The 23,861-nt window shown below is 32.3% G+C and overlaps 1 protein-coding gene across 9 annotated transcripts in view; it reads right to left on the bottom strand.

The window, feature by feature from the left end:
* The window catches only part of cnc (NFE2 like bZIP transcription factor cap-n-collar), a 406,452-nt gene that overhangs the window by 156,442 nt on the left and 226,149 nt on the right, over positions 1-23,861 (bottom strand). For all 9 annotated transcript variants that reach the window (XM_069822992.1, XM_069822989.1, XM_069822988.1 and 6 more), the window contains one exon: positions 16,472-16,535. In XM_069822992.1, the coding sequence (XP_069679093.1) occupies positions 16,472-16,535 (64 nt within the window). The remainder of the gene's footprint in view (positions 1-16,471; positions 16,536-23,861) is intronic.

Here is a 23,861-nt window from a genome sequence, read left to right as displayed (position 1 = left end):
CCATGCGCTCTCCTGTGGAGAGATTAAAAGACCAGGAGATTAACTAGTGATCTAATTTTGTAACTAGGGTAGTATCAATATGTGTGTATCAATGTTATTGTTTGTGCTGTGAGAGCTAGCCAATACAGATACGAGTACCCATGTGTGTGACCTTATGACATCTTATGACATCAACATTCATTCATCACAACTTTACCCCGCTTCGTCTCAGTCCCCAAAGACCTTCTCGTGGTTGGAGTACAGTAATATATTAGTGTGAAATAGCAAACAGTGCACTTTTCAGTTGCACAATATTTAAATGCAAAACAAACATTAACTCCACTAATAGTGTATATAATAGCCGATGATAATACTGCAATTATGTAATTTAGATTTTGTGTGTATAATGTTGTAGAATTTTAACACGTAACAGAACACAGTGAACTGAAACTGCCTTGTAAAATAGAGGCGAAAACCTTTGTCAAGCAAACATTGTACTTTTAACGACAAATTATTAGACGGAAATTTGTTAAATAACACAGAAGTGTAAATAAAAATTGCACACAGTAACTTATCAGTACAACAATATGAACTTAAAAAAAGTACGCAGTAAAAAGCTCAATGCCTTTACGACCTTGACCATCATCTCGGTATTTAGTCAAAACCAGAACTGCTGTTTTTCAGAACAATTATTATCTTGTGAAAATAACGGTTTTTTTTTTCAAATATAGATAATTTATAAGATAGACACACTTTAAGACTTGAGAATTAGTAAAGAAATAAGATAATAATAATAATATTAATTCATGCATTGCTCCCTCTGTTTACATACTTCACTTTAAAATATTTAATTCTCTGCACAAGCATTTTACTTTCTCCTTCACTAACACTCAACAACCTACGTTGACCTTAACGGCATCATACAACTCAGCTTCTTACAGTAGCAGTCAGCAGTTCAAAACTTCCCGATTCCGGCATGAATCAACATTTTCAACTTGTTTCTACAGTCTCACCCAATGATAATCCACAAAACACTTGAGTTGTTGACCCAGTGAATGAATTGTGTGTTGTAGTATTGCCACCTCCCCCGCCTTGGTAGAGGTTATTGTGTTCTACACAGAAAACGTGGTGTCATGCTCAACCAAAACTAGACTATGCTGATCCTTGGGCAAAGTCATGACAACTTGCAGGCGCCCTCTGCCGAAATCAGTACTCATGCAAACATAAGCATACAATGACACTAAGGTATATTCCAAAGAGACCAGTCAAAATAGAATAGCAAAATACACACAAAAAATCAACTATTTTTTTAATTGCTAAATAAGTTTAAGCATGTTACAGGCTGCATCTATATAGACTGACTTAGTCTATCTATATAGACTGACTTAGTCTATATTTAGATTTTTATTTAATAATAACATACATAAAAACGTTACATTAAAATACTCCGAAAGAGCAAAGCTCGTGTTCGGGGACAGTTCCGTTACATAGATATACATACTTTGTAGACAAAATACTTAAGAAAAAAGATCACATAAAGATGATAATAAAATTAGTAAATAATAATACTAGTAATAACTGAGTTAAAAAAGAGACGTTGTTGAGATTGATGGATTAATATTAAATTATTATTAGTAGTATAATTAGTGGAGGTCATGTTGATATAGTAACCAAGATAAAATAGAAAAATACACTTAGGATAGAAATAAACTTGTTTCACAATACATGGTACATAATATAAATACAGGGAAGTCTGTCATATAAATTTTTTAATTCTGGATCTGAAAATTTCATTGCTTAAAGTAGTCAATTCTGGATGAAATTTTATTATCGAATTGTATAGACGTGGACCATAATTTGTACTGTGTAGTAAACAGCAGATGTGAAACATTTAGGTTCAACTAATTTAAGAATTTCATTTCGTCTTGTATTATGAGCATGTGGCTGAGCTACAAATTTCATTCTATTTTTATGATAGAATTTCATTAAAGAGTATTTATAAATTTGGTCAATTCTAAAAACATTCAATTCGGAATGGATCAAATTTGTTGGATAATCCAGTCGCCTTTTCAAACAAATTTTGATTATACGTTTTTTGCAACACAATTAGAGGAAAAAGAGCAGTTTTTGTAATGCCTCCCCATCCAGTTATACCATATTGGATAACAGATTCAACTATAGCCAAATAAACCAAATGTAATACATGAGTAGGCAAGTAATGGCGAAGGTTTACAAATTTGTAAATTGTTTTACGTATTCTGTTTGTCTATCCCATTTCAAGTGCTGATCAACAATAATTCCCAGGTATTTCACATCTACAGATTCTTTCAGTATTTCGAAGGTTTAAGGTCCGAATCATAAGGACGACAATTCTAATTGTGATTTATACATAATTTTCTTAGTACATCAACGCAGCTTGAAACTGTTCTGATCACAACTTTCCGAATTCTCCCTTCTATATAAAACAATACTTAATTTATACATCTTTACTTTCCTGTTCGCCGAAATACAATCACCATGCCATCACACTGACGTTTAATAACATGTGGAGATTAACGATGAAAGGTAATCGCAAAGGAAAAGTCTTATTCACGCATTTGGTGCTCCAATTGCTCAATCAAGCTTCCTGTTTTAGTCAATATGAACACACAACTGAAAAACAATATAAGATTAACGAATACTATCATCTTAATAGAGAGCAAGAAAAAGTAAACATATTCAGAAAAGTCTACTACCAATTTAAGAATAAATAAATATTCTACAATCAACTTGAAAAATGACTATATAAGACGAATGTATACTGGGAAAGAATGTTTTGAGTAACTTTTTCACACATGACTATTACAAAATGTTTTATTACATTTAATTGTTCTTAATTTCTGATTATTCCATATATTTACTCAATACACAATGAGAATGAACAGGACTAGTTAACATTTAGTCTTTAAAGTTAAGTATGAGTAGAAGAAAAATACAACTATATTTATTTATTTATTTAAAAATGTGACATTTTTAATAGTGAAATTAAGAAACAATAGTTACAATAATTAATTTTAAAATGTAGTAGGCTACTCAGGGAAAGAAAGAAAGAAAGAAAGAAAGAAAGAAAGAAAGAAAGAAAGAAAGAAAGAAAGAAAGAATTAAACTGAAAATTTCAGAGGTTTGTGAGATTTAAGAGATCTATTCTATCCAGAATTTAATGCATATTCATATATACCTTCAAAGTCGAAGATTATGTATGCTATTTATTCCAAAAAATGTCAGTAAATCAGAAGAGTCGTTTCGTTTAAAAACTGAATTGAAAAAAGAAGATTGAAGCCTCTCACTTCTTCTACATTTGCTTATTTCTTAATTTTCATACAGTACTGAATCTATAGGGACCATTTTAATACTGAGAAAAACAGATTTCTGATTTCGAAGGAAAAAAAAAACCATAGCATTTCTAATACAAAACTGTTATGTAATTGGATGAATTTTGTTCATATTTCGTACTTATGAGCCAATTTAACGTGAACTGTTTAACTGAGAAATGAAGATGTCAAAACTTTTATTCGAGAAGAAAAATCAGTAATGAAAGTACGAAAAGAGAAAAGAAACGAAAAAAGGAGACAGCCTAAAGGGAAGAGAAAATAAGTAAAGGAATAGTTGTGCGAAAAAAAGAAAGAAATGATACAGTACATAGCAAAAAAAACATGACAGAAATGAAGAAAGGAACGAAAGCAGAAAGGAAATAAAAAAAAATTGAAAAGAGGAAAAAACTGAATTTTATCCTGGATTTTTACTTAATGACTGCTGAAGCTGAGACTGGTAGACATGGTTGTCAAAGTTGTCTCTGACCCTCAACAATTATACATCCCAAACATTTTACTTCTTCCCTCCGTGGACATGTTTAACAATAAGAATGTCTCATTAACAGCAGGAATAGAAGCCTCTAAGAAACTCTCGTCAAGAGGCGACATGGTCTTTTGTTCCAAAATGTGAGGGTATTATTTGGAAGCAAAACGTGACTAGTGCTGGAGAAAGCACCACACACTTGTCACAATGGAACCATCATAATTTAACACTGCCGCATCTATCATTAAGAGCAGCCATTTGCGCCGTAAGTCTGAATCGACTTGGTGAAAATCTGTAATTATTACCTCCCTTGTTCTTTTTGTGAACTTTCCCACTCACCTCAATTTACACTTCTTTACAAGCTATGCTTGTCCGATATCCATACCTGAACGGAAGCTATTCTTTTTGAAGACCTATGGTGGCAGGGTATACAAATTTTTAACTTCTTAATTCTTTCAATGTAAAATATTAACATTCCGCAAGCAAAAGCACGTGCTTTGAAGTAGTAGTTTCTTTTCAGTGAACAGCATTTCAATGTTCCCTTTGTGCTGGCTAGCTTTATCTTGGCTGGGAATAAATTTGAACATTACTTACAAAAGAGGGGAGGGGGAATTATAACTAGACCTAACCTTCGCCCAAAAAACTCAAGAAATTACTGTACAAATTATAGTTATAACTTATAACACTGTTTTCACAGTTTCAAAAAACTAATGCGACCACAAAGTAATTACAAAACATGCCGAAACTACACATGATGAATAATTGTTATTTAGAGCTTCAAAATTACTGCAAACATAATACAAAATTAATTTAAAAAAACTACCGGAGCTATAGATGGTGAATAATTGTTATTCAACAAACATAATGCAAAATTAAGTAAAAATAATCCCTATCACCACGGCAAAAGACCTTTAGGGAGGCCGAGACGTAGATGGGAGGATAATATTAAAATGGACTTGAGGGAGGTGGGATATGATGATAGAGACTGGATTAATCTTGCAAAGGATAGGGACCGATGGCGGGCTTATGTGAGGGCGGCAATAAACCTTCAGGTTCCTTAAAAGCCATTTGTAAGTAAGTAATTAAAAATAATACTGGAGCTATAGATGGTGAATAATTATTCAGAGCTTCGAAACTACTGCAAACATAATGCAAAATTAATTACAAAAAAATAATACCGGAGCTATAGATGGTGAATAATTGTTATTCAGAGCTTCAAAACTACTGCAAACATAATGCAAAATTAATTACAAAAAAAAAAAAATGCCGGAACTATAGATGGTGAATAATTGTTATTCAGAGCTTCAAAACTACTGCAAACATAATGCAAAATTAATTACAAAAAAATAATACCGGAGCTATAGATGGTGAATAATTGTTATTCAGAGCTTCAAAACTACTGCAAACATAATGCAAAATTAATTACAAAAAAATAATACCGGAGCTATAGATGGTGAATAATTGTTATTCAGAGCTTCAAAACTACTGCAAACATAATGCAAAATTAATTACAAAAAAAAATGCCGGAACTATAGATGGTGAATAATTTATTGTTATTCAGAGCTTCAAAACTACTGCAAACATAATAAAAAATTAATTACAAAAAATGCCAAAACTATACATGGTGAAGAATACTCCGGTATTATAAATAGTAGAGGCAGTATAAAAGATAATTTTATACACTGTTAAGAGGATAATATAGAAAAGAAGATAATAAAATTTACTTGTATGTATTCTATTTACTAATTATGAAAAGCATATGACAATGCCAACAAAAAAATTCTTTGGAAGATCTGGAGGGGGGGGGGACAAACAAAGAAAAAAACAAACAGAAAACAAAAGATGTATAAACAAAAGAAATTTCAACCAACTTAATTTTGGCCCAATAGTTTACTTCTGCATAAATAAATTATTAAAAGAACAGAAATCAGTAATAACAAATGGAATAGAACTGAAACTGTAATATTTTCTTTGCAAAGACAGAGAATAAATTATACATGGAAACAAAAATATTGAAACAAAGTGCCCCAAGATAAACCGTATATGTATATATCTACTTGCAAAACAAAAGCAACAACTTTGTGTGGAAAAATTTCATTATATATCAAAATTGAAATAGAAAAAAAAGAATCTAACATGTGCGTGCTTTCACACATTTAGAAAATATATTTTAGGAATACATTTCTTACACTGCTGTCAAACTATGAAGACGCAATAAATAAATAGAATCATAAGAAGAAATTTTAAAACAAAAGTGTTGACCAGTACAAAATTAAGACTACATTATATTTCATTCAAAACATCAATTGAATGTGAAAACGAATTGAAATGTGCTTGTTAATGTGTTTTTTTTTTTAAGGACACACTTAGATCATCAAATTAACACTGATATATACAAATGAAATTTAAAGAAAAAAAGAAAGAAGAAATAGGAACATTTGAGTTTAACGAGGGAAGATGGATAATGTAGTGATGCAACCACATACTATGGATCCCATACGACATCTTGTGATACCATCATTTAACTTTGGAAGAAAAAAAAAGGTTGCCAAAACTTATGCAGCAACCTTCATAGTAGTTCAATATTTCAACTTAAATGAACATTATGAAACCGCCTGAGTGTACAAAACAGAAACAGGAACATGATCATGAAAACTATAGTAACGGTAATTAACCAAATTTCTTTTAAATCTGTATTTGCGACTTTTACTGAAGTAATGAAACCTAAGTGTTTTTAGTGAGCAAAGATTAACTAAAGACTATTTAGTAATAACACTGAATTATAAGAACACAATTATTTCAATTTCTTATACTAAAATTTCTTTGATTGAACATTTTAATTTAAAATCATATATAGTTATTTATTTACACTGTGCTAAATATAATTTTCTAATGATTACTTACATTATTAATTCGTCTAAATTTTGTATTCGAAATAATTTTAATATTAATGCACCAAAATCATTGAAACTGATCATTTATGAGAAAACATTTTAGAGTTCTTACACATTTTTATGGCAGAATTTTATAAAATCGAAGACCCTAAAGCATATGAAACCGAATATTTTTACTTTAGCACTCTAGAGTTAAATTAACGTTACAATTTATTTAGTCAATTTTAGGAATAACTTCAAAGGAATGTACTAAATATTAAAACGAACGAACTAAATTAAAGTAAGATACACTAATGTAAATTAAACTAACCTAACATATATCAAAACTGAACTAACCTAATCTCATCTAACTTTACCTACAACAAAACATTTTAGAGTTCTTACACATTTTTATGGCAGAATTTGATAAAATCGAAGACCCTGAAGCATATGAAACTGAATATTTTTACTTTAGCACTCTAGAGTTAAATTAACAATGTTACAATTTATTTAGTCAATTTTAGGGATAACTTCAAAGGAATGTATTAAATAGTAAAACACACGAACTAAATTAAAGTAAGCTACACTAATGTAAATTAAACTAACCTAACATATATAAAAACTGAACTAACCTAATCTCATCTAACTTTACCTACAATAAATCTCAAACTTCATGTTAATCCTGGGGAGTCATTACAAATTTATAAATGTGTGAAATGGATATACATTTTGATTTGAAAAATATTTCTGCGGATTTTTTAAAGATTAATTGAAATTAGTAAAATATTTATAATGAAGAGTAGATATAAAGGTAACAAGAATTGTAAATTTCGAAAACAAAAAGTTCTTACAATACACATTTACAAAAAGTAAAAAAAAAAAAATCAAATTTAATTGTTACAAAAGGTTTAAAAAATCAAATTTAATTGTGTATTATTCAAAATTTCAACGTACATTTTTCTTTGTTACAAAGTCTCCTACACCTATAGACACCATCATGACCAGGTAAAATGTTTACTGGCAGGAAGCTGCAAGATATTTTCCATCCATCATAATTTGACAGCAATGTCATTAGTCAATATGTTGGTATCGGCCTCAGGAGAGATTCTAGTGGAATGCATCTTGATACGGCAACAGGATGTAAACATTTTGTAACAGAAAAGCTCTCTTTTGGGATACAATTTCTCATTTCTACATTCATTTACCACCTGACAACACCCATACTTCCACCAAAAAACAGAAGAACACAATGTATACAGAACTCATCACCATTAATGGTTTGGACCTCAACACAAGGGAAGGTTCTCATTCTTTTCCCAAATAATATTCTTTCTCTCTGAAAATTCTGAACATGACAACAAAGTCATCTCAAGTTAAATAGCATTCTTAATTTATTTTCACCATCAAAGAAAAACAAAGCGATATAGCTACCTAATGAAAAGTAAGTAACTGGAAGAATAACAGTGCTGATATGAGCCTCCAACACAGATCGATTTAAACAAGTATGGTCAAGAATACAAGAATACATATCAAAATGATAGCTAAGTACATTTTATTGTTCATTTAGTATATAAAAATTAATGAAGTTCAGAAATAATGGTAGATTTCTATAATGTTAGAGTAGTTCGATATGGTAAACCTCTGAAGCTTTCAATATGTACTGCGATTGGTTGCAGCTTTTATCTCCATATGCTACAGTGTACTTGAAGCCTTTGTTCAAATTTTCTCTCTAAACCCTCCATGATAGAAAGCAACTGTGAAGCAAATCATGTTCCCCTATTTCATTGTTGTATTTTCAATCCATGGTTGCTTTCAGTGCAGTTCTCATTCTTTTCCCAAATAATATTCTTTCTCTCTGAAAATTCTGAACATGACAACAAAGTCATCTCAAGTTAAATAGCATTCTTAATTTATTTTCACCATCAAAGAAAAACAAAGCGATATAGCTACCTAATGAAAAGTAAGTAACTGGAAGAATAACAGTGCTGATATGAGCCTCCAACACCGATCGATTTAAACAAGCGTGGTCAAGAATACAAGAATGCATATCAAAATGATAGCTATGTACATTTTATTGTTCATTTAGTATATAAAAATTAATGAAGTTCAGAAATAATGGTAGATTTCTATAATGTTAGAGTAGTTCGATATGGTAAACCTCTGAAGCTTTCAATATGTACTGCGATTGGTTGCAGCTTTTATCTCCATATGCTACAGTGTACTTGAAGCCTTTGTTCAAATTTTCTCTCTAAACCCTCCATGATAGAAAGCAACTGTGAAGCAAATCATGTTCCCCTATTTCATTGTTGTATTTGCAATCCATGGTTGCTTTTCAGTGCATAAAAACTCCCTCCTCAGCTTTTATGCTTCGACACTCCACTAGATATTCAGTCAACCACCCTTCTTTACCCCACCAAAAAGAAAATTTTTTTTGGAAAGATTGATGGAAGTTGCAGAGAGGGTTTGCTTAATAAGAACACAATGGAAAAATGGATTCTCTAGTTTATGACTAATGATAGTTAGCTGTCAGGATGCGGCACAGCGTGGTATGGCGCGGCACGGCGTAGACGGGCAAGCGATGATGCGAGTCCAAGCATGGCGTGCAGTACCAAGCTCTCCGAGACAGCAATCCAACCAACCAGGCGACCAATCGACCGACCGACAAACCAACCATCCAACCAACCAACAAAGGAAAGCCCACACTAGTCAAGTCAAACGAAGCCAACTACACCAGCTGCTATGTAACAACACAGCTGCCTGCATTGCTACAATAATATCAAATTGCAAATACTTATTACAATTTAAAAATCTTTCTGCAAAATATATATATTTATATTTTATTTTCTCACTTTATAGATCCCTTGGATATGGAACAACAAGTTTTGATGGTGAAATCATTGCAATAAGTGAATGTCTCAGGAACCTTCTATGCCACATTAATAAATTTAGGAATGCAGTTATATTGTCAGACTCCAAAGCAGCTATTCTATCAATCGTCTCTAAACACACACCTTCATCTCAAACAGCAGAAATAACTAAAATGCTCTCTCAATTAATATCACTCAATAAAAGAATTGTATTCCAATGGATATCATCCCATTGTGGAATCCTGGGGAACGAGAATGCGGATGCTTTAGCAAAGAAGGGCAGCACTGCTACTTACAGACCTGTTACTAAATCTACGTATTACTCTGTGAAGAGATTTATTAAATCTACATACTTAGACTTCAACAAACAAAATTTGATAACTCAATCCCAAGGGAAAAAATGGAACTCTCTGCATCAAAATCCACAGTTAATTCCCGATTTACCAAGAAAATCGTCTGTAGCTGCATTTAGATTGGCAACAGGCCATGATTGTTTGGCCAAACACCTGCATAGAATTGGAATATATCAGTCCCCTAACTGCCCATTGTGCAACTCAAACCAAGAAATGGATTCGGAACATCTCAAAATCTGTGCTTCAGTATATCTTTGAAAAATATTGGAGTGCAAGAGGTCAAATGACTTTATTGTCAAATGCTTGGCATTAGAAAACAACAACAACATATTTTATGAATTTAACCACACTCACACACACCACATATTCGAACAACAATACTCTTTAAGTAGTGTAAATAATTTACAAATGCTAGGAGACAGAATTTTTACTGACTAGTTAGACTTGAAATACTTACATCAAAGGGATTGTTAGCATGATTACAGTCTAGTGAGGAACAATGATTCACTTTAGAAAGAAATTTGACATTACTTTTAAAATACTTCTCTCTTTCTCGTCAACACGTAAACAATTTTTGCAAAACTTCTTTTTCATAAGGATTTTCTTGCATGGGAATTAGAGTTAAAAAAATCAGAACAAAGTTTCAAACTATCCAGAATTTTCTTACAATTTATCACAAGTTTATAATATTCTCGTAACTCTAAAGAGTTTTCATGCTAGAGAACGCATATTTTATGGACTTTCTGATGGTTCTGATATGTAATGCAAATAATATACACTTATTTCTATCCAATGGAATACATAATACGATTTGTATAACTTTGTAGAGTTAATAGTCATTACAATGTCCCTTAGAAGCTAGAACAGACTAACCTGTAAAAGAAGAAGAAGGTGAAATACAGGAAATAATGTCTTTTACGCTGTATAATGAAATGAAACAATATTGTAATGTTTGTTATGTCCCCAGATTACAATTGTTATCTAAGGAATTATTCCTTAACTAAAAATATCTTTAGAGAAAATTGTTAGGTCTAAAGAACTTTTAACAAATTAAAATATAGTTCAGGAGATAAGTTAAAAAGTAGTTAAATGGTACGGGTTTAGCTCATTTTAAACAGCATAAAGTAGTGATTATATTTTATTGCTTAAAATTTAAAAAGAGGAAGTGTCATTCACATGACACTGTTTATTAAATCATATTTTGTTAAGTACTGTGCATCATTGTTATTCTCTGGGCTAGAGTAAGTACATTGCTTCGATAACTATTTCATGTCAGGTACTAAGAAATGTTCTTAATTCTGTCCTCTCATTTACCATTGAACTTTAACCTCTCCTGTATTTACCACAAGAGTGCAAAAGACGTTTAATGAAAAGTAAGAACATTAAAGTTTTAAAAATAACTATTACTAATCTTCTACAACTGTGTAATTATTTAATCACCCAAAGTGATGTCTGTCATATGTCCAATGTTGTCTTGAGTGATGAGAATTGAGATGATGAGGGAGAGAAGAAGGCCAGCGAATGGAATAAACAATACATGTGTTGGTAATCTAGAAACTTGAGGGTAATTTAATGTAGCTACGAACATTGCTCAAAACATCTGCCCTACCCTATTAAATGATCAAGATCAATGAAATCAATAAAAGCTACACATGCCAACATTCAATGTAACCTTCATATAGCAAGAACGCATTTGAAGACTCTGTCATAAGCGACATCTATGTCAAGATAGAAAATAACATTTGGTGTGATTCAATTAAGTTGCAGATCAGAAATGAATACTTGTAATATTTTTATAACTATTTGAACTGAATTTTCTTTGAACATTTTAATATTTCGATCTCATTTCAGCAAACAAGTTTTCTTGTTTGCACTAAAATATATGTTATCTTACTTACTTACTGGCTTTTAAGGAACCCGGAGGTTCATTGCCGCCCTCACATAAGCCTGCCATTGGTCCCTATCCTGAGCAAGATTAATCCAATCTCTATCATCATATCTCACCTCCCTCAAATCCATTTTAATATTACCTTCCCATCTACGTCTCGGCCTCCCTAAAGGTCTTTTTCCCTCCAGCCTCCCAACTAACACTCTATATGCATTTCTGGATTCGTCCATACGTGCTACATGCCCTGCCCATCTCAAACGTCTGGATTTAATGTTCCTAATTATGTCAGGTGAAGAATACAATGCGTGCAGTTCTGCATTATGTAACTTTCTCCATTCTCCTGTAACTTCATCCCTCTTAGCCCCAAATATTTTCCTAAGCACCTTATACTTATATGTTATCTAGTAAAAATATTAAATGAGATGTGTACATATAATTATCTCAATCCGTCATAATTCTGAAACGAGTCTCTGACAGCAGATATGGATCTTGTGTTTTATTGTTATCATTATTATTATTATTATTGTTATCATCATTATTATTATTATTATTATTATTATTATTATTATTATTATTATTATTATTATTATTCATTATCTTGTTGTCCAGATATAAGGACCTCACAATTCAATAAGGTGTTATTAAATACTGTAGTTACTACATAATAGTATTGTAATAATTCATGACAGATGTAAATGAGTCCTGGTTATTGTTGTTCTAACTTTGATCAGCAACCAATTAATATTTTCAATATTAAGATTTATTAAATCTACATACTTAGACTTCAACAAACAAAATTTGATAACACAATCCCAAGGGAAAAAATGGAACTCTCTGCATTAAAATCCACAGTTAATTCCCCATTTACCACGAAAATCGTCTGTAGCTGCATTTAGATTGGCAACAGGCCATGATTGTTTGGCCAAACACCTGCATAGAATTGGAATATATCAGTCCCCTAATTGCCCATTGTGCAACTCAAAACAAGAAATGGATTCGGAACATCTCAAAAACTGTGCTTCAGTGGCTGGTCATGATAATAAAAAAAGGTAAAGGTATCCCCGTAAAATGCCATGAAGGCACTTGGGGGGCATGGAGGTAGAGCCCCATGCTTTCCATGACCTAGGCACTAGAATGAGGTGGTGTGGTCGGCACCACGCTCTGACCGCCTTTTACCCCCGGGAAAGACCCGGTACTCAATTTTATAGAAGGCTGAGTGAACCTCGGGACCGTTCTGAAAGTTTGGCAACGAGAAAAAAATCCTGCCACCACCTGGGATCGAACCCCGGACCTTCCAGTCCATAGCCAGCTGCTCTACCAACTGAGCTACCCGGCCGCCGGTCATGATAATATCTTTGAAAAATATTTGAGTGCAAGAGGTCAAATGACTTTATTGTCAAATGCCTGGCATTAGAAAACAACAACAACAACATATTTTCAATATTGAAAGTAAAGCTTTCACTTCAGTATAAGGACGATGTATTCGCCACATTGGATATAATATGAATTTCAAGCAGAATTCACGCCAGATAATATAGTCTGATATTTAAGAAAAATGTTTTTAAAATCTAAATTAATTTTCTTCGTGATGGGAATGACAAAAAAACAATAAAAATAATCTCCTAATAAACCAAAAAAAGAACATTATTTCCAAATGTAAGAAAATGAGAAAGGGTGTCATTAGGATGAATCTTTCATTGTGGAAAGCACGACTGCAATATAGCAGCAAATAAAGATACAACAGTGTCGTTTTCCTTTTGGACTATGAACTATTATTGTGTATCAGTAAGTAAGTTAACAGTCATTACGCTGCAAATGGTGAACAGCAACATTGTTTCAACTGCTACCCAAGGTATACTCTCCACAGGAGGGAAAACTGGTGTGTGGGAACTCTCTTCACAGTTTTCTATATTCTTTTTTTTAACTGTTCTTTAATAACATTATGTCACTCATTACTGAATACGTTCACAAGAATATGTCTCCTGACTCTTTATGCACATAAAATATAAAAAAAAAAAAAAACTGAAATTGGAATGATGTGCTTGCCAAATAACCTCAATAAAATGGTTAATAAGCAAATTAAAATTTATCTTAAAAGAAGTTAATATGTATAACTCTTCAGCAATTACATGAATACATTTCTCTGTATAACAAAAGGCTAGAAGTAAGCCCAATCTGACATGTTCCATACACTATACATCAGGACCAAAACACAGAACTTTATTGGAATTATTTTATTTCTCTGGTCACATAGCAACTTATTTTGGTTGTAATCAATGACTTGGTATGCCACTTCTTTAAATTATATTAACTTCATCTCTAAAAACCTTCTGGTGACGTGAAGAAGAAAAGATAATTTAAAAAAAAATGAAGCAATTGGATACATATATTACCTAACAACTTGTGTTCAATAAGTTCATGGTTGGAAAAGTCTTTGTGAAAACAAGAAATTACATTTTCTAAGACTCTTTTAACTTTTTGAAATAGTTACACTGAATAGAAGAAAAGTTTTCCAGACTATCAGCCCGTGATCCGTTGGTTGTGTGACCAAATGTTTCATTCACTGTTGTGGTGAACATCTTCAGTGGTGTCATCGGCACGTGCAGTAGAACCAGCCACACCAGTAATCTACACCACTGAAAATGTTCACCGCAGCAGTGAATGAAACATTTGGTCACACAATTAACGGACCACAGCCTGATAGCCCGGAAAACTTTTCTCCTATTGATGCCGGCCATAAAAGCCTATATTCGAATATAAGTTACACTCAACATATCTAGTAATAGTACGGTACCGATATTAAAAATTATGAACAACTCTCTCTCTCTCTACTTTTTAAATCGTCTGTCACGTGACCAGAATTTTGTTCTTACGATACAGCACACTGTTGTATTCCAATCAAGTGCCATTCTTCAATTAGTTTTCTACTACAAGGTCCCCATTTCAAAGAGTGAATGAAATACTTATTTAGTGTTTCAATAAATTTTAAGATTAATGATCTTGTTTTTTGATGCTGCTTCTTGAACAATCTCAATTTTTCAGTCAACATATTGATTTTGCAGTCACCATCCATAATGGTATGGTTTACCTTACAATGTACACAGAAAAAATAAAAAAAGATATATGTGAGATTATTATCTTTAGTTATCTGTATTTTAATTGTTCTCGAGTATTTTTTCAATTAACTTTCAACGTATTTTATATGTTTTGAGAACTTTACACACTTCTCGAATTTCCTGTGTCCTCGATGAGAAGTTTTTCGTATACTGGAGATCTACCTTATAGAAAATTTTCTGTTTCTAGACAAAGTGACCTCATAGTGCCCTATGAATCAAAATCACTCAAAACCATGTTTCAGTCTTAAATAAACATTTGAATATAAAATACGCCCAGACAAAATATTGTAGCCACGAAGTTGATGAGACTCTGAATGAAGTCACGTGAAAAGCATTATAGTGTAACTTTTTCACAAACATATATTGTGAATGGTGGTGGCATCTGTTGTGCAACCTTTGCAGCAATTAAGCATTATTTCTCTACACTGGAGAGGATAAAAACATTTGTGAGAAAAACCATGGGACAAGAGTGCTCTCAGCTTTAGCAATGCTTTCAATAAAAAAAAAAAATATTTTACCATGAACATTTCAAATTGCAATCAGAAAGTTATCTTTGCTCATAGCAAAGAACATAGAATGGACTTCTGTTTCAAGTAGAACTAAGTGTTTTCAAGGAAAGTCTTTAATATATTTATAGTGTTACCAGTATTTGGTATTTTAATTGTTTATGTCTTTAATAGCAGCTGATCCTGCATCATAATTTCAATGTAAAATCAACCCACTTCCTCGTATTTCATTATTTCTTTCTTTCTGTCGAGGTTAAACATATATCGCATGGTTTGAAGATCATTTTCATAATGTAAAACCAACTATAAATTATATCACGAATTGCCACTGCTATTTATATACAAAATATGTTTATTGATATCAAATACTCAAGTATTTTGCAATAGATATAAAAATCATCTCTTCTCCAACTGAATCATAAGTTTACAAAGGGAAATTATTCCTCTAGTTTCATATATATTTGAAATAGCTGAGAAATTGTGAATGCTTAGAGTAAGTAGCATGCTAAATGAATCATACAGTGTATTGCTCCTACCTCTCACATCTAGCAGTTTGAAAATGAAGGCAAATGCCAAGAAATCTTTTGGCAAATCCTCGGTCTCACCTCATCTCACTAAATCTCGCCAAAAAATTGTAGAAAATTGCAAAAAAAAAAAAAAAAAAAAAAATACAAATTGTAAAAAATTTGTAAAACTGTAAATTTAATCTTGTAAAACTTTGACTTGTTCCACATCTTAAAGCTTCATTGCTAATGTAAGATCTATGAAACATAATAAATGAAATGAAATGAAAAAAAAATGAAATCACACCACTTTATAGAGGTTAGTGTTATGATGAACCATATACATAACAAAGGATAGCAACCTTAATACCCTATGATACAATTTCATTAAAATCGGAATATGTTATTTTATTTTTTGACTCTAGTTAGTAGCAGGAACTGGCAGGCATACACGAATAAAAGAGCACATGTTTAAAATACAATGTTTTAAAATGTCATATTCAACAATATGCAACGAGTCCTCAACATCAAATCAAATTGTATCAGACTAACCTGTTTCCAAATCGATGGTATATGAGAGACCAGCCCATTGATCATCTGGCGTTTCCTCTTCATTCTAAATGAACAAGATAAAAAGTCATCAGTTTCTATGACAATGATTAGCAACAACTTCATTTGCTAATAAAATGTGATGATATACTTGAGAATATACATATATATATATATATATATATATATATATATATATATGTTGTATATATCTTTAACGCCACCAGGTTGTCTTTCGACATTTCTGGTCTTCTCTCCTGGCAGCGGCTTATGCGTAACCCACTTATGAGGTTGGGGGGGGGGGGCTCCTGGAAGACGAGTTATGCTACCCTGATGATATGTGATAGGATGATTGTAAGAATATGTGGCGCCAGGATAGATCTTACATCTAAATTTAACTTAATTTCCAGACCATGGACGAACACAGGAACAATTCCCTTTAAGGAAAAATTCCCAAATCGAACCTGAGACCTCGTGAACTGTAGCCAGAAGCTCTGACCACTAGACCATGAGGTTCGTCACCTGGTATACTATAATAATTGAAGAGTCGGCTGGAACAACGTTTTAAGTTACAAAATTTTCATTTGGCGTGTTTCCGTGTAATAATGTTGTATGTTATGTTTGTTACCTTGCTATACTCCTTGGCTTGCAACTGTCCATCAATGCAGTACGTGAAATTTGTCCACTCAAAAGTTTGCTACCCTATAAGAACAACGTTGTACGTGTACACATTTTTGCAGCTCCTGTAAATTTTACCAAATGTAACTTATAACATTGTTCCAGCCGACACTTCAATTATGAAAGTTGTGAAAGTGACATTTCCAAAATATGGACAACAGATTCTTCTTTAATAGGCTTGTTCATAATTATTTTACTTCATATCAAGATTGAAAGAAGAGTAATAGTAGTTTCTACCACTCCAATTCACATTTTCAAAACTGAAAATAATTTTAAAAATTTTGGAAGTTTAGAAGGCAAAATATGTGAGAATTTTTATATTTACATTTAAACAGCAGTTGAACTGATTTTTTTTTTTTTATGAAAGAATAGGTAACTTTTTAACAGATGTTCTAAATTCCTTTACCCTATAAACAAACATAATGGGTACTGAATTAATGAAATCTATTTCTTAACTATCACACTTTATATTACATTATTAAACACTGAATATTATGGTGTAGTTTTTAAAAGTATTAAATATTAGGAGCTACAATGCTTTCCATTCCATGTGGAAGTCATACAAATAATAATAAAACCAACTTAAAGTTGTTGTGTATAAGTTTCACAAAGTCCACATACAACCTAAAAATATCACACAAGAAAGCAAAAGCATGGCATTCTTGGCAAGTTATGTAACAATAAACAGAAATAATAACAAAAAAGAGTGATATGAAGAAGAGAGAAAGAAAAGCAAGGCCAGATGAGGAAAAGAAAAAAAAATTAAAATTAATCAACCAAGTTATGCTGCATTATAACACGATTCTTCACTTTTGAAAGAAGTCTAAGTGTTTATAATTCCACACATAGAAATGAATAGTTACAACCACAATATCTGTCACGATTGTCCCGAGATGTCTAGACTGTAAGGTCGTCCTGTCAGACAATTCAGATCTTCTGACAGCCCTGTAGTAAGCCCAAGTTTCCAACCCTTCTCCTACATTTCTTCCTTTCTTTACACTCACATTTAAAGCAACAAGATCAATTCAATGACAGAAAGTCAGAGCCCTACCTAGGGTGAAATAAATAGTCTTCATGGCATAAAAATATTCATTACAGTGCATTTTCCATTGACATGAATTACATTTAGTTATATTCAAGTCTGAACTTTCGGGACAAAAATTAAAAACACAATATAAACATTAACAAATTTTCGAATTTATAAAGCCAGTATAAAGTGATTCTGAACATGATAGATGATCAGATCTAACCAACATAATTTAACATAATTTATAAGGAGATTTTAAAATAATAACATGATTGTATGTACGAACAACTGAACAGTACAGCTTTCCAAGACGTGAACTATTAACAGCAGATAAATTAAACAAGACTATTTAATTGCAACGAAGTCAGTCAGTTTGGTTAAAAATTATTGAAATATATGTAGCAGAGAGAACATTTTGTCTTTCTTAAGCAACCTGACCTGGTCACAACTACAGTAAGTTAGCCAATTAGTGAGTTCTTATTAAAGAATCAGAGCTCATTTTCAGCAGATGCTGTTAAATTTGTGGCTAACAAAGACATGGTGATGCTAACTGTCTACTAGTACCGTACTTTAATTCCCTCCATCACTCATTTCATCACTGCTCCTCCACCGTCATATCATTGCCTATGGATAGCCTATTGGGTTTAAAAACAGAGAATCAGTTCTTAGAGCCCATATGAAGGGTAAACGGGAAAAACGAACAATGTCACATTTCCTTTAAGGGTGAGGTAATGATCTATTTCAATATATTACTGAAAAATTTATTGGTGTTTTTACTTGAAATGAAGGAAATAGTGAGTGTATCTGTGGTTTTAATACTCCTTTACCACTTTTGGTAAAAATAATACTAAAGTTTGTAGTAATACAGTGAATTAGATAACGACATCAGCCTTAAAGGAATTGTGACATTGTTCGTTTTTCCCGTGTACCCTTCATATATGAAAAGAAATTTAATTTTTACATTTTCTTAAAATCGTGTATTTAGCTTACTACTTATTCTGATACGCAAACCATATTATGAAATATGTTATTACAGGTTAAACTTAGATAAAATAATATATTCTTTTATTTTAATTAATTTGTATATAAGAATATGAGAGATTAATTAAAATCATATCATGTCATACTGTATATCATATCATATCATATCATATCATATCATATCATATCATATCATATCATATCATATCATATCATATCATATCATATCATATCATATCATATCATATCATATCATATATTTTATTTTGTCAACTGCCATACATTGTACAGGTGAGCATGTCAATAAATTTAATTAGGCTACAATAAAATTCTTTAACACCAAATTAAACTTCATATTATAAATTTGTACAGTAACATGTCAAGTGGTAATTTGTATATAATGTGACTAACAAAAATAATAGGAGACTTTGAATAATAAGATGTCCTGTAATTTTCAATAATATCTACTTCATTCCTTTTCCTTGTATAATACATATTATGTACACATATATTTAATTTAAACATTTCGTTATTGTTTTTGTAAAAAAAAAAAAAAAAAAAAGTCGATTTATATATAAATAAAGATGTAGACCTAATAGTTAAGATTTTAAAATTTCTAAAAATGTCTAAGAAATTTCCTTGGTTTTAAATTTGAAATAATTCGTAAAAACCGTTTTTGGATAATAAAAACCCTCTGAACACAAGTTTCATTGTTCCAGAGAATTATATTGTAAGATAAGATGGACTGAGCATAAGCAAAATATATGTTTAGCAAGTTTCTATGATCAAAAGTTCGTTTTAAATAGTTCACAGCATAACAACTTTTGCTTAGCTTGTTAGGAACAGTCAAGATGAGGATTCCAACTGTGATTATTATAGAGAATTATGTTCAAAATTAAATGTAATGGTAATAAAACTATTGAAACCAGAAACAAATTTAACTTAAAAAAGAAAAAGAACAAAAATGTAGGCTTCGATCTTAGAACATCATCTATGTTAGTCTGTAACATTAGCCATTCAACTAACGTATAGATTGGGTATAAATACAAGATTAGTAGTATAATTATGCTAGTCAAGGAACTTAACAATGCCACCATTTTAGTAAGTTTATTTGAAAAAAAAAATGGCTGACCATCTACGCCCATGAACTAGTACTGAAATCTACACTCCAAAATCTAAAACTTGGCATGAATTTCATGCAAATACTGCTTTTCCATTCGCTACCTTCCTTTTTAGTCAGACGACAACATATCACAATTTTTAAAATCAACAATTCCTCAGAATGAATACCATTTTGTCTGCATAATTACAAGTATGTCTGTTACGGAGTATCCCTACCAATGAACCAGCTATAAGGATAACATTCCATCCCTCCCCTTCTCATATCTTGACGACAGGCCCTGAGGAACTCTAGCCAGTCACGACCTACCAGCCTGCCCTCTCCTTTGATGACAGCCCTCCAAAACATGATTTTAAGTGCATGAAGGGTATAAGCGTTCTAATCAAACACAAATTTAGTATAGGTGAAGAATATTGCTATGCTTATGTAACAAATTCAGTCTTATTACAATTTTGTGTTTTTGTTTAAAAATGCATCATGATAAAAATCCGAATTTAAATGCTAGGAAGTCAATGACGAAAAGACTGCTGGCAAAATTTTCTCAGAATACTCTCATTTCTTCTGCTACCATTATGCCAATTCTCTATATTAACCCATAGTTACTCCTAGGTTCCTTAGTCATGCTTAAAATTTCATCTCCTTCTAATATCCAAGTTAGGACTGTCAAGTTTGTTAAGTGAGTCTGACATATCATAATCGAATCAACTACATGAGTCATGTGGGCCACATTGGTCAGGTGAGTGCCATTTTAGTCACTGGATGGGACATGTCGGTTAGGTTAAGTTATATCAGTCAGGTGAACTATATCAGCTATGTGGACCACAATCATCGGGTGAGCCATTTCAGTTATCAGGTGTGCCATTTTAGTCATTGGGTGAGCCACTTCAGTCATCAGGTGTGCCTAGTGTTCTCCTATTTTCCATAAAATACGAGAACATCCCTTTTTTGCTAATGTGTCCCCACTGTCCCCAAAAGAGATCTTTGGGATGTGTTCTTTGTTCCATATTTAAAAATTAGTGAATCAAAAAACAAAACTGACAATATAATCTGCTACCTATAATAAATATCAGTTTCCATCTCAATTGCTAATTCGCTACATTGGCAACATTGGAGGTGACACTGAATATATACATTGTTCTTAAAACAGTTCATAATATGAAGCAAACTGCTACCAGATCAAATATTGTTGAATATTACTTGTTGGACGATATAATTGTGAAAAATGTTCTGAATTAAAAGGAATACAGTGAATTGAAGGAAATTCTTCAATCAAAATATTTAGATGAAGTCTGTTCAAGTGTAATGAAAAGCACCCAAAAAAAATCATTATGTATATCTCTGGCACAAAAGAAATATTAAAAGATTGTTCTCCCACATGAACTCGCTGTGGACTGATGAGAAAAACAAATTGCATATAAAGACAATAAATCAATGCTTATTGTAAAATAATTTTTGAGTGAGAATTGAGCTGTATTTAATGACTTAATGCTTCAGAAATTCATTGCTCAGAAAAGTACTGTACGAGTGACTGTTTATAACAAGTGTATTCTCAGGTGAACCTGTTTTGTATGGAGTATGTTTTCAATACGTTTTTTTTTTGTTCAATTTATTCTTTAAGTACTTTATTTTCAATAACAGTATTGAATTTGATTTACTTGTAATGTTTTAATCTATTCAAAGACAAAATGGATAAGCACGATGGAAAACACACTTAACTCAATTTTTAAAAACAGTGCTGAGTGTTCTTACTTTTTTTCTGATATTTCTGGGAACTTTAAGTACGCCATTTCAGTCATTAAGGAGCCATGTCAGTCAAGTCATTCTGTCAAATGGGTGAATTTTTAACAGCCAAACAAGTCAGTCACTTTTTCAGTCAGATTGGTTGGCCAGTCAGTTGGATGGGTTGTCAGGAAGGTCAGTAGTATATCAGACCACAGTAATAGTCAAGAAAGAATGATGACAACTGTTACAAAAGTAATAATGAACTATTAACAGCATCACGTTAGGTTTTAAATAATTTAAGAGAGGTATTTACTATTACCACCATGGTGGCTCAATGCTTGTGTGTTGGAGTTATAAGCTAGGGGGTCAGGTTCAAACCCTGCTCCACCCTAAATTTATAACTTGTGTTGGGTTTTTTTCTGGGTACTTTCGTTCCTCTGTGACATCTTAAAAAATCTCCATCATCATAATCATAATCATAATCATCATCATCATCCATTATGAGTGTAACGTAGATCCACAGCCTGCAGTGCACTGTGGATAGTCTCTGACAAACTAAATGATTGAATAACTCTTCTCGGGTTCTCAGCCAGGTGAGTTGGAGATTAGCTTCCAAGCTTTCGACGGCTAGCTCTGCCATCTTCTTCAGGGAATATTATACTTCATCCCTGAAGAAGATGGCAGAGCTAGCCATCGAAAGCTTGGAAGCTAATCTCCAACTCACCTGGCTGAGAACCCGAGAAGAGTTATTCAATATCAAACGCCAGGAAAGCCTCAAGTCATACAAACTAAATGATCTATGCTTCTCAGCACTAAAAACATGTCTGACCTCGCTTGTACAGTTGGAGCAAATGATAGCGAAGTTAAGGGCCCTACCATTACACAAAAAATCAATTACGTGTTGGCGACATTAATAAAGTGAACTTAATATTCTAAAGTAAACAACTGTACTGGTATTGTTGCATCATCGTGTGACTACAGTCCAAAACTATTCTGATGTCTTTGATTACTGGCAGCCACTTTTTGTTAGCAAGTGTTTCCAGGAAAAGAGAGGCCAATTAACACCGTAAGAATAGAACGTGGTACTGGCATATTTAGCTGGAGCATTTTTAACACCAGACAAATTGTATAAAGAATAATGTTATACTCTCCAATACACTGAAATTGTTCGAAGGATATCGAGAGACTGGAACTGTAAGGAACCATTGGAAGAGTAATAAACTACTGACGTGCTGATCATATTCGGAAGAGCATGAACCTCTTCTTAAGAGAGTACCTAGCAAGAGTGGCAGTAGAATTCGAGAGCCACTATAAACAATCATACTCAAAGAAATAATCAAGAGCTATCCATCATACTGAAAAGGTGGAACAATCAGTGGCTATGCAGCACAAAAGGATCAGTCACGAGAGAATTTTTTTTTTCCGAAGGATCGACACCCGCTTAAATAGTAACAATTATACCGAATTTCATATTAACACATGTCGGGTCATGGAAAATTTTGTTCTTATGTAGAAAGATTTAAATTATATAAGGAAAATTACTACTTATGTATCTGTGAGGAATGGCTGTGGACTACCTTCTTTTCAATGTCCAGTTTCAGAAAATAGAATATTCCTTATGGTTGGACATTTACACTTTCGTAATGTATATGACAAACCACTATTCAATGTTTTCAGAAAAATATGTTGCTACAGAGAGTTTTGTAATTTTACATGTTATAACACGAACTTGTAATTACTTCAAATATAGTAGACTTTATTTTAGTAGGTTATTTTACGACGCTTTATCAACATCTTTGGTTATTTAGCGTCTGAATGAGATGAAGGTGATAATGCCGGTGAAATGATTCCGGGGTCCAGCACCG

The sequence above is a fragment of the Periplaneta americana genome, chromosome 4 (assembly GCF_040183065.1).
Source record: "Periplaneta americana isolate PAMFEO1 chromosome 4, P.americana_PAMFEO1_priV1, whole genome shotgun sequence".
Classification (NCBI taxonomy): domain Eukaryota; kingdom Metazoa; phylum Arthropoda; class Insecta; order Blattodea; family Blattidae; genus Periplaneta; species Periplaneta americana.
The sequence above is the reverse complement of the archived record's forward strand: the minus strand, read 5'-3'. Positions and strand labels throughout refer to the sequence as shown.